Source organism: Nerophis ophidion, linkage group LG17, assembly GCF_033978795.1.
Source record: "Nerophis ophidion isolate RoL-2023_Sa linkage group LG17, RoL_Noph_v1.0, whole genome shotgun sequence".
Lineage (NCBI taxonomy): Eukaryota > Metazoa > Chordata > Actinopteri > Syngnathiformes > Syngnathidae > Nerophis > Nerophis ophidion.
In genome coordinates this window covers 19,476,270-19,488,434 of record NC_084627.1, presented here as the reverse complement: position 1 = coordinate 19,488,434, position 12,165 = coordinate 19,476,270, and the positions used below count along the sequence as shown (strand labels likewise).

The following is a 12,165-nucleotide window of genomic DNA, read 5'->3' as shown; positions in this document are numbered from 1 at the left end:
TAAGTGCACTTTTGTGAATGATGTCACCAAGATGACATATCAAAACAATACTAAATTAAAGTTCACTTTTTGCACAGAACGCCACTTCAATAGTTAAAAACAAATAAAGTGCACTTTAGTGCATGATGTCACACAAGATATTTCAATAACTGTCAAATAACAATGAGCTGCATAATAGGTTCCTGCGGACGTTGTCTCCTGTTGTTGACTTTTTTTTTATATGGTGTTGATCTGGAAATAGTTGCTTCGGTATTTTGTTGGTTTGGCACCGGCCGGAGATGTTGACATGTGGAGTTTCAAGCACTCCTCATTCTCTAGCGTGTGACTTTTCAAATTATGCTACATTAGCACTGCTGTTACTTTTTGTAGCAACGCTTTTGCCGCATAAATGTTGAACATATTCCCGCTTGAAGCCAAACCAACGCCGGACGATGGATCCCGTGCTGTTTTTTTGGGGGAATTAATTCTTCCTTCCTTTGTTACCGGATTCGCACCTTCTCTCTCTCGTATTACCAACCACACCTCACCGTTAGCATCACAGTTAACATTACCATGTCCCAACCTCTCTGCTCCGCGGGAGCGTGTGACGTTGCACACGTGACGTATGTAAGAAGGTGCCCTTGTTTTAAGTCTCTGTGAGACGGAGAAACGCATGTAGTGTAATGCCCACAGATAAAAGCAACTGCGTGAGAACGTATACTCTAATATCATGATATAATCATTTTCTATATCGCACAGAGACAAACCAACGATATATCGAGTATATCGATATATCGCCCAGCCCTAATTCCTGTAGAAATTACTTTTACTGCAAATTAATATCAGCTCCAAATAATGGTTATTGGCCTCCTTGACTACTAGTAATTTGCCTTTAAAAACATAACAGTTGATCTGTAGTCATATATTTTACTGAGCAGCAATGGTTTAGGACTGCAACAAGTAATTTTATTAAAAAAGCTCGGATTTATATTCTGATTACCGTATTTTTCGGACTATAAGTCACAGTTTTTTTCATAGTTTGCGACATATACTCCGGAGCGACTTATGTGTGAAATTATTAACACATTACCGTAAAATATCAAATAATCAATCAATCAATGTTTATTTATATAGCCCTAAATCAGAAATGTCTCAAAGGACTGTACAAACCACTACGACTACGACATCCTCGGAAGAACCCACATAAGGGCAAGGAAAACTCACACCCAGTGGGACGCCAGTAACAATGATGACTATGAGAACCTTGGAGAGGACCTCATATGTGGGCATACCCCCCCACCCCCCCAGGGGGCCGAAAGCAATGGATGTCGAGCGGGTCTGTGAAAGTTCAATCCGTAGTGGCTCCAACACAGTCGCGAGAGTTCAGTTCAATGCGGATCCAAGACAGCAGCGAGAGTCCCGTCCACAGGAAACCATCCCAAGCGGAGTCGGATCAACATCGTAGAGATGTCCCCAACCGATACACAGGCGAGCGGTCCATCCTGGGTCCTGACTCTGGACAGCCATTACTTCATTCATGGCCATAGGACCGGACCCCCTCCACAAGGGAGGGGGGGACAGAGGAGAAAAAGAAAAGAGGCGGCAGATCAACTGGTCTAAAAAGGAGGTCTTTTTAAAGGCTAGAGTATACAAATGAGTTTTAAGGTGAGACTTAAATCCTTCTACTGAGGTAGCATCTCGAACTGTTACCGGGAGGGCATTCCAGAGTACTGGAGCCCGAGCGGAAAACGCTCTATAGCCCGCAGACTTTTTTTGGGCTTTAGGAATAACTAAGAAGCAAATATTATTTATCTCATTCGCGGAAGAGACGAAGAAAATGTCAGCAATCGTCACATACACGTCAACCAATAAGAATTCGGCAAGGGAGGGTCTTGGCAGAAGTGCATTGTGGGTCATGGAATGTTAGCTGCTATATGCTATATGCTACTGCCGTAGCTATTAAAATGATTTATTTTAAATTGTCTTTCAAATGTCTATTCTTGGTGTTGGATTTTATCAAATAAATTTCCCCCAAAAATGCGACTTGTAGATGTTTTTTTTCTTCTTTATTTTGCATTTTTGGCCGGCGCGACGTATACTCCGGAGCGATTTATAATCTGAAAAATACGGTATATATATATATAATAGTGTTCATATTCTTATTCTTATATGGTTCAATTAATTGTTTGAGTGTAAATAATTAAAATGGTTCAAGTCTGGACTGCATGCAGTGTCCAGCACTTTAAATACACACAAACATAGTTGCAAAAGACATGCACCTGGGGATAGGCTGATTGGCAACTCTAAATTGGCCCTAGTGTGTGAATGTGAGTGTGAATGTTGTCTGTCTATCTGTCTTGGCCTTGCGATGAGGTGGCAACATGTCCAGGGTGTACCCCGCCCTCTGCCCTGAATAAGCTAGAAATTGGATGGATGGATGAGAGCGGTGGTGTGTGGATAGTGTGATCCGTGTGATGGCAAACAGCTGAGATTTTTTTGTCTTAATTTTGATTAATTCACATATTAAAAGTGCAATATGATGATGATGTGCATTTGTTTTCTAATAAACATTGGCCTAAAAGTAACGCATCAACTGCCTAAAGCAGGCGACTAAAATTGACTTGGAAATAGACTAATGGGACAGATAGAGAGAATGTTCTGACAGTCTGGATGCTTTGTTAATGGTCTGCTGTTGCCATGGAGGCTTTGGCAGAACTATTGATTGCCTGTTGTCAGAACAAGTTGAATAACTTTGCATGCTTGCACTTGCAGAGTCTTCATGCTGATCTGAAGGGTCAGCCAGATTGCTCTAATAAAGATTCACATTTGCTTAATTTGGGCAGAATAATAATTTTCTTATTAACGTGCACTTGTTTAGATTCACTTGCATTGTCTTGTTGTGACGCCATCAAACACGTGGTGGAAATCAATGGCAAACCTCTCATGACAGGAAGTAACATTTAGGCGATGCTGACTTGTTCGGGTAAATGTTCTCCCATCAGTATTTTACTGTCCTTTGCTTGGTCCATTTTACTGAAAGCAGTACATCAATGGATTTGGCCTCCTGCCATAATATTGCATTCCCTACAAGAGAGTAGGGCTGTGTTATATACAAAACCCAAAACCTGTGAAGTTAGCACGTTGTGTAATTTGTAAGTAAAAACAGAATACAATGATTTGCACATAATTTTCAACTTATTTTCAATTGAATAGACTGCAAAGACAAGATATTTAATGTTTGAACTGGGAAACATTTTTTTTTTCCAAATAAACATTAACTTAGAATTGAATGGCAGCAACACATTGCAAAAAAGTTGGCACAGGGACATTTTTACCACGGTGTTACATTGCCTTTCCTTTTAACACTAATTAAATGTTTGGTAACTGAGGAGACCAATTTCTGAAGCCTTTCAGGTGGAATTCTTTCCCATTCTTGCTTGATGTACAGCTTAGGTTTTTCAACAACGGGGGTCTCCATTGGGATCTTTTAGGCTTCATATTGCGCCACACATTTTCAATGGGAGACAGGTCTGGAATACAGGCAGGCCAGTCTAGTACCCGCACTCTTTTACTATGAAGCCAAGCTGTTGTAACACGTGGCTTGGCATTGTCTTGCTGAAATAAGCAGGGGCGTCCATGATAACGTTGCTTGGATGGCAACATATGTTGTTCCAAAACCTGTATGTACCTTTCAGCATTAATGGTGCCTTCACAGATGTGTAAGTTACCCATGCCTTGGGCACCAATACACCCCCATACATCACAGATTCTTGCTTTTGAACTTTGCGCCTAGAACAGTCCCGATGGTTCTTTTCCTCTTTGGTCCGGAGGACATGATGTCCACAGTTTCCAAAAACAGTTTGAAATGTGGAGTCATCAGACCCTAAAACACTTTTCCATTGTGCCTTGCTGTTTACGTGCAGTGATTTCTCCAGATTCTCTGAACCTTTGATGATATCACAAACCATAGATGGTGAAATCCCTAAATTCTTTGCAATAGCTCGTTGAGAAATGCTGTTCTTAAACAATTTGCTCATGCATTTGTTCATGAGATAGTGACCCTTAACCCCATCCTTCTGTGTGAATGACTGAGCATTTCATGGAATCTGCTTTTATACCCAATCATGCCACCCACCCTTTCCCAACTAGCCTGTTGTCACTTGTGGAATGTTCCAAATAAGTGTTTGATGAGCATTCCTCAACTTTCTCAGTTTTTTTCTACTAGTGCTAGCTTTTTTGAAATTTGTTGCAGGCTTTAAATTCCAAATGAAATAATATTTGCAAAAAATAACCAAGTTTTCCAGTTTGATTGTTAAGTATCTTGTCTTTGCCGTCTATTCAATTGAATATAAGTTGAAAAGGATTCGCAAATCATTGTATTCTGTTTTTATTTATGATTTACACAACGTGCCAACTTCACTGGTTTTGGGTTTTGTAATTCTGCCTTTGCAAATTTGAAGTCCCGATGCTTGGTTTTGATCGATACACATAAACTTTGATAAAACATTTTTAGGATTTGTGTAGTCTGCATTCGCATAAAATTATGTTTTCCCTTGTCAGGGCTAAATGAGGTAACCAAAATACACAACCTTAAAAACACTCATTAGCAAGTTTACCTAAGTGACAGTCTTCAAATATTGTGTTTGTTTAATCAATAAGTGACATTTTCTGATGGATATGAATACAGTTTAAAGTAGAAAATAAATTAACTAAAGAATTGCCGTATTTTACGGACTATAGAGCGCACAAATATATAAGCCACACCCACTATATTTTATGGGAAAAAATATTTTCTATATATTAGCCGCACCCGACTATAAGCTGCAGCAGATATATACGTTGTGAAATGAGTTATTTACACAAATATTTTGTAAATGTTAAATTACATACCTTTTTTAATTGTTTTCAAACAGTGCCTGTAACGCGGCAGTAAAACGGCTGTTCAAACAAAACAGAAGTCATCGTCATGCTCCCATTAGCTGCAGAAGCTAGCTCTTCAATCAGCTAAACAGAATCAATAACTCTATGGTGACATTTTGGTAAATTTACTGATACATTTCTGAAACTGAAACAATACAAAAAGAATGTCATTGTAAGTTAATAATAACACAGACACATGTAAACGTGTAAGCATATTAGCTGATGCTAACGATGTTAGCTTGATTACATTACAATCGCATGTACAAATAGGCTTAAAAACACCAGTATCAAACCTGTGACCATTTAGTAAGTATGAATTGTTTTAGTTTAATTATAAAACTTAGAGACTTTGCTCGGAGTAATGAATGAGGAAACCATATGAGTAGAACGCTATGGACGACTAGTAGACGGAAAGGCACTTGTGTTTCCGGTTCAGAAGGGAATACTGTAAACGTTCAACCTACAGCCCCTGCAGTGAACAAACTCATCCAAAAGATAGCGTCATTGCACAAACAATAACACAACTTTTCATCGTCTCTGTCAGTGTTTTATGAAAATTAGTTTTTGAAACATTATGGCCTTTAGCGAAGAAAAATCAATAAATTAGCCGCGCCGTTTTATAAACCGCAGGGTTCAAAGCGTTAGTAAAAAAAGTAGCAGCTTATAGTCCAGAAAATATAGTATGTGTCATATCATTTTAAGCTCCATGACGATTCATTATGTTTGTTTTCTCTTCCCGGTACAGGAGGCCAGCCCAGGATGAACGGCGACTCAGGTGCCGGCGTGGTGACGGCCCACCCTCCCGCCACAGCCCCTCACAAGGAGCGCTACTTTGACCGTGTAGACGAGAGCAGCCCCGAGTACCAGCGCGAGAGGAACATGGCGCCCGACCTGCGGCAGGATTTCAACATGATGGAACAGAAGAAAAGGGTCTCCATGATACTGCAGAGCCCGGTCAGTGGGAGCTTTGTATGGTATTTGATGGTTGACTTCAAGGTGGTTGTTGTAATTTCATAACTATTTTATAGGAAATATTGTAAAGTGAATTCATTCATTCCAATCGCCAACTGTCACTATCATAACTAGGGATGTCCCGATGCAGGTTTTTGCACTTCCGATCCGATACTGGCCTATCCGAGCATGTATTAAAGTTTAAAGTTATTTAGCCTACTTAGTTGTCAGATTCATGTTGAAAAGGGTTTTAGTACTCTTGATAACAACTAGCCAGCTGAATTAGGTGAGCTTGAATAATACACAATGGTTGGTATTCAAGGATAAACACAAAATAGAAAAAATTATACATGACAAACATTAAACAGTAAAAAAGTGAAGTGAATTATATTTATATAGCGCTTTTTCTCTAGTGACTCAAAGCGCTTTACATAGTGAAACCCAATATCTAAGTTACATTCAAACCAGTGTGGGTGGCACTGGGAGTACGTGGGTAAAGTGTCTTGCCCAAGGACACAACGGAAGGATGGCGGAAACGGAAATCGAACCTGCAACCCTCAAGTTTTTGGCACGGCCACTCTACCAACCGAGCTAAACCGCCCCAGTATAAATTGCAAATAATGCTGTAAACATTATTAAAAAAAGCGAAACACACAAACAACCTGAGTGGGATAAAATGTCTATAACTCAGCATCAATACTTGCTCTTGAACAAGTGTAAACTTAAAAAAAAAAAAAAAACTATCCCCACACTGCTTTCAATTGTTTGCCCCACTCAGGGGGGGTAAACAATTGAAGTCCAAGCAAAATGGGGAGATTCTTTCTAACAAAGACGAGCACTTCAAGATGCTCAGGTGTCAGCTTGCTCCTGTGTTCATCAATGAGTGCTAAAAAGCCTCTCACTCTCAAGAATCATTAAAATGTCTTACAACTTTACCAGCACGCTTGACTTTATTGTGGCATGTTTTGCACTCCACCTCTTCATCTTTTTGGTTTTGTAGGGTAAAATAATCCCACACAGCTGACATTTTTACTGTAGCTTTTAATTCACATGGTCGTCTTAAAGGGGAACATTATCACAATTTCAAAAGGGTTAAAAACAATAAAAATCAGTTCCCAGTGGCTTGTTTTATTTTTCGAAGTTTTTTTCAAAATTTTACACCTCCCGGAATATCCCTAAAAAAAGCTTTAAATTTCTTGATTTTCGCTATTTGCGATGCGACTGTCCATTTCCCTGTGACGTCATACAGTGCTGCCAATACAAACAACATGGCGGTTACCACAGCAAGATATAGCGACATTAGCTCGGATTCAGACTCGGATTTCAGCGGTTTAAGCGATTCAACAGATTACGCACGTATTGAAACAGATGGTCGGAGTATGGAGGCAGATAGCGAAAACGAAATTGAAGAAGAAACTGAAGCTATTGAGCGAATAGCTATTGATGCTATTCCGCCATAGCATGGGTGTACCTAATGAAGTGGCCCATAGCATGGCTGCCTTATTAGCATCGCTGGTAAAATTTGCGAACCAAACGATCAGGACTTTCGCATCTTGTGACACTGGAGCAACTTAAATATGTCGATTGGTAAGTGTTTGTTTCGCATTAAATGTGGGTATCTAATTTCAAATGTACATACAGCTAGCGTAAATAACATGTTAGCAACGATTAGCGTAGCATGTTAGCATCGATTAGCTGGCAGTCGTGCTGCGACCAAATATGTCTGATTAGCACATAAGTCAACAACATCAACAAAACTCACCTTTGTGATTTCGTTGACTTAATTGTTGCAAATGCATTTGCAGGTTCTCCATACATCTCTGTGCCATGTCTGCCTTAGCATCGCCGGTAAAATGTGGAGACACTTTGGCACATTCAATGGGGGTCTGGCGGCAGACAAATTCGCATTTTCGGGCCAGTGGTGCAACTTGAGTCCCTCCCTGTTAGTGTTGTTACACCCTCCGACAACACACCGACGAGGCATGATGTCTCCAAAGTTCCAAAAAATAGTCGATAAAACGGAAAAAAACAGAGCTGAGTCCCGGTGTTTGTAATGTGTTGAAAATGAAAATGGCGGGTGTATTACCTCGGTGACGTCACGTTCTGACGTCATTGCTACGAGACCGATAAACAAAAAGACATTTAATTTGCCAAAATTCACCCATTTAGTGTTTGAAAATCGGTTAAAAAAATACATGGTCTTTTTTCTGCAACATCAAGGTATATATTGACGCCTTGCATAGGTTTGGTGATAATGTTCCCCTTTAACGGTTAGAACACAGACCTGTGGATGTGTTGAAGGTGTGCTGGAAAATGCGGAACGGAGCGTAGGGAGCAGCAGAAGAGTGGAATGTATTATTTAAATCGGTGCGTTGGAAAACAACGACCGGAATTTTTGAAAAACTGGAGCTGGATCGGCATTTTCCCATGCCTTGCCGATATGCGTTTTTTGTCTAATATCGGCGGCCGATCCGATCCAAATATCGGATCGCGACAACCCTAATCATAACACATTTATTAACTGTACAGATATTTTTTTTACTACCATTTACTATTAACCACCATACCAATGTAATAAGAGGTTAACCACTGTATAATACAACCACAGTTCAAGACAATTAATTAAAACGGTTTATAGTTTAAATTTGAAGGAAATGGGAAGTTGTTTGTAGAGAGACTGGCACCGAGTGTTATCTTATACCTATTATTGACAAAAAATGAAGGCAATGTGATGAAAGGCTGCAAAGATTAAACAAATATTAGAAAAAAGCTTGTTAGTCATTATTTTTAGTCTTTTGGTTAGCATCAGTGCTTTTTCTTTGGAGACTCAAAATACTTTATGTAATGAAACCCACTATCTATATCTTTAAGCGACATTTAAACCAGTGTGGGGGACACTGGGAGCAGGTGGGTATAGTGTCTTGCCCGGGGGCACAAAAGACAGTGACTAGGATGGCGGAAGCCTGGCACGACCACTCATGGCTTCACAATTGGGTTTATTAGAAACAATTATAAGCTAAATGACACAATTGTAGCGTCGATGTAAAGATGCTTGCTGAGCTGATGGCGGGAGCTGCCATGCAAGGCGCTAACCAGGACCCATCGGGAGCAAGGGAGATGTGTCTTGTTAAAGGACACAACGGACGTTACTAGCATGGTAGAAGGTGGGGATTGAACCAGGAACCCTCAGGTTTCTGGCACAGCCACTCTGCTAACATGCGCCACGCCGTCCCCAAATGACCCGGGACTGAACTTTGGGCTGAAAATCATGTTCTACTTGTAAAGCCAAAGTGTTTATGCCAGCGTGAAGAGCGACAGCCTTCCAAATAATCACGTTAGCTCCACTTTATTCCTCAACAGCAGTGTGACTCTGACAAACTGTTCAACACAAATGCACCTTTGTTGCCATTATTTTGATAAGTCTATTACAGGGGTCACCAACGCGGTGCCCGCGGGCACCAGGTCGCCCGTAAGGACCAGATGAGTCGTCCGCTGGCTTGTTCTATAAATAGCTCAAATAGCAGCACTTACCAGTGAGCTGCCTCTATTTTTTTTAATTTATTTATTTACTACCAAGCTGGTCTCGCTTTGCTTGACATTTTTAATTCTAAGAGAGACAAAAGTCAAATAGAATTTGAAAATCCAAGAAAATATTTTAAAGACTTGGTCTTTACTTGTTTGAATAAATTCATTTATTTTTTTACTTTGCTTGTTATACCTTTTAAATTCCTTCCTCTTCTTTCCTGACAATTTAAATCAATGTTCAAGTAAATTATTTTTTTTATTGTAAAGAATAATAAATACATTTTAATTTAATTCTTCATTTTAGTTTCTGTTTTTTCCACAAAGAATATTTGTGAAATATTTCTTCAAACTTATTATGATTAAAATTCAAAAAAAATATTCTGACAAATCTAGAAAATCTGTAGAATCAAATTTAAATCTTATTTCAAAGTCTTTTGAATTTATTTTAAAATTTTTGTTCTGGAAAATCTAGAAGAAATAATGATTTGTCTTTATTAGAAATAAAGCTTTGTCCAATTTGTTATATATTCTAACAAAGTGCAGATTGGATTTTAACCTATTTAAAACATGTCATCAAAATTCTAAAATTAATCTTAATCTGGAAAAATTACTAATGATGTTCCATAAATTCTTTTTTAAATTTTTTCAAAAAGATTCGAATTAGCTAGTTTTTCTCTTACTTTTTTTCGGTTGAATTTTAAAGAGTCAAAATTGAAGATAAACTATGTTTCAAAATTCAATTTTCATTTTTTTCTTGTTTTTTCCTCTTTTAAACCGTTCAATTAAGTGTTTTGTTCAACATTTATTCTCTACAAAAAAACTTCCGTAAAAGGAAAAAAAATGTACAACGAAATGACAGACAGAAATACCAATTTTTTTATATATATAGATTTACTTATTAAAGGTAAATTGAGCAAATTGGCCTTTTCTGGCAATTTATTTAAGTGTGTATCAAACTGGTAGCCCTTCGCATTAATCAGTACCCAATAAGTAGCTCTTGGTTTCAAAAAGGTTGGTGACCCCTGGTCTATTATATGTGTGGAAAAACCATGCTAGTATATCTAAGAAGAACATTTATAACTTGACAACAATGAGCTCATGAAAGGGCTTTGAGGAACGACTTCTTTTCATTTATTTATTATTATTCCCGGTTTTTACAAAATGAGTGGTTTTATGTTACAGGCGTTCTGCGATGAGCTGGAGACAATGATTCAGGATCAGCTGAAAAAGGGCAAGACGCCCACAAGCCTGTTGGCTTTGCAGCAGATTGCTGACTTCATGACTACCAGCATGCCTTCCATGTATCCCGCTGCACCACAGGGAGGAATGGCGGCGCTCAACATGAGTAAGGGGATGGCGAATGAATGAATATGTGGAATGCCACAGTTTTCTGTATCTGTATGTACACCAACTGCACACTGACACCTCTTCTTTTCTCCTCTCAGGTTTGGGGATGGTGACTCCGGTGAATGATTTGCGTGGTTCTGACTCCATTTCGTATGACAAAGGTGAGAAGATGCTTCGCTGCAAACTGGCGGCGTTCTACCGACTCACCGACTTATTTGGCTGGTCGCAGCTCATTTACAACCATCTCACAGTAAGATAATTCATAGAAAAAAACCTTGATTACTTCTGCTCGGTTTGAGTTAGATTCCTTATAATCTTACTTCCTTTCTTCCAGGTTAGGGTGAACTCAGACCAGGACAGCTTCCTTATTGTGCCTTTTGGGCTCCTGTACAGTGAAGTCACCGCTTCCAGCCTGGTATGAATCTGTCCTGATCGCTTGTTTTGGATGTTTTTGTTTTCCCGTTCACTAAATACCTTTTTTTGCCCTCCAGGTGAAGATAGACCATCAAGGTGAGATTGTGGACCGGGGAAGCACCAACCTTGGCGTCAACCAGGCCGGCTTCAACCTCCACTCTGCCATCTATGCCTCACGGCCTGACGTCAAGTGCATTGTCCATGTACACACGTCTGCAGGGGCAGCCGTACGTATCAACAACTATATGCCTTTTATATCTGATTTAGGAGAAATTAATTAAGAAAGTTAGTTTTCTCTATCATTAAATCCCTTGTCTAAAGATAAGAATCATTAATGCACAAAATAAAGTAACTGTAGCCTGTCCGCATATTAACATGGCCTCGTAACTATAAAAAAAAAAAAATACCTGGAAGGTACCAAATGTTATTTTCATGCTTACCCAAAGAGGTCTGCAGGGGTCCACCATTGTAGTCCGATATTGTACTCAATAAGTTCATTCTTTTTCGCTATCCTCTTGTTGTGGGGAAGACTGGCTTGTACATGGAATTGCATCCTCCCATGTTGTAATTTCTGATACGAAGTAGCATATAGTTCGATCCTAAATCTGTCAGTAGACGCGCTATAGAAGTGCTAAAAACTTAAACAAAGATGGCGGAAATAAGACTCATTTGAAGTGAAGGCATGTAAATAACACCGACCTCGAAATGGTGCATCTTGAAGAGACCGCCAGAAAGCCAATTGAAAATGGTCAGTTAAACATAATCTATGCAAAATGTTGACCACAATGAAGTGTTATAAATGTAGAAAAAAAATCATAATATGACCCCATTTAAGACTTAAAGGGGAACTGCACTTTTTTTGTCATTTTAAATCCATTACTAGGAACAAGAACACGCACGTCTTTTTCAAAAAACATTTTTTATTAAAGATTCTATAGATCAGGGGTCGGCAAACTTTACCACTCAAAGAGCCATTTTGACCCGTTTCACAAAGTAAAGAAAACAATGGGAGCCACATAACTATTTTGA

The 12,165-nt window shown here is 39.1% G+C and overlaps 1 protein-coding gene across 18 annotated transcripts in view; it reads left to right on the top strand.

The window, feature by feature from the left end:
• Positions 1-12,165, top strand: part of add1 (adducin 1 (alpha)) — a 71,627-nt gene that overhangs the window by 20,414 nt on the left and 39,048 nt on the right. For all 18 annotated transcript variants that reach the window (XR_009802406.1, XR_009802408.1, XR_009802407.1 and 15 more), the window contains exons 2-6: positions 5,645-5,853; positions 10,558-10,720; positions 10,821-10,972; positions 11,057-11,137; positions 11,214-11,363. Coding sequence is in view for 15 of the 18 variants with exons in the window: in XM_061876464.1 (XP_061732448.1) it covers positions 5,659-5,853; positions 10,558-10,720; positions 10,821-10,972; positions 11,057-11,137; positions 11,214-11,363 (741 nt within the window). In the remaining 3 variants the exon portion in view is untranslated. The remainder of the gene's footprint in view (positions 1-5,644; positions 5,854-10,557; positions 10,721-10,820; positions 10,973-11,056; positions 11,138-11,213; positions 11,364-12,165) is intronic.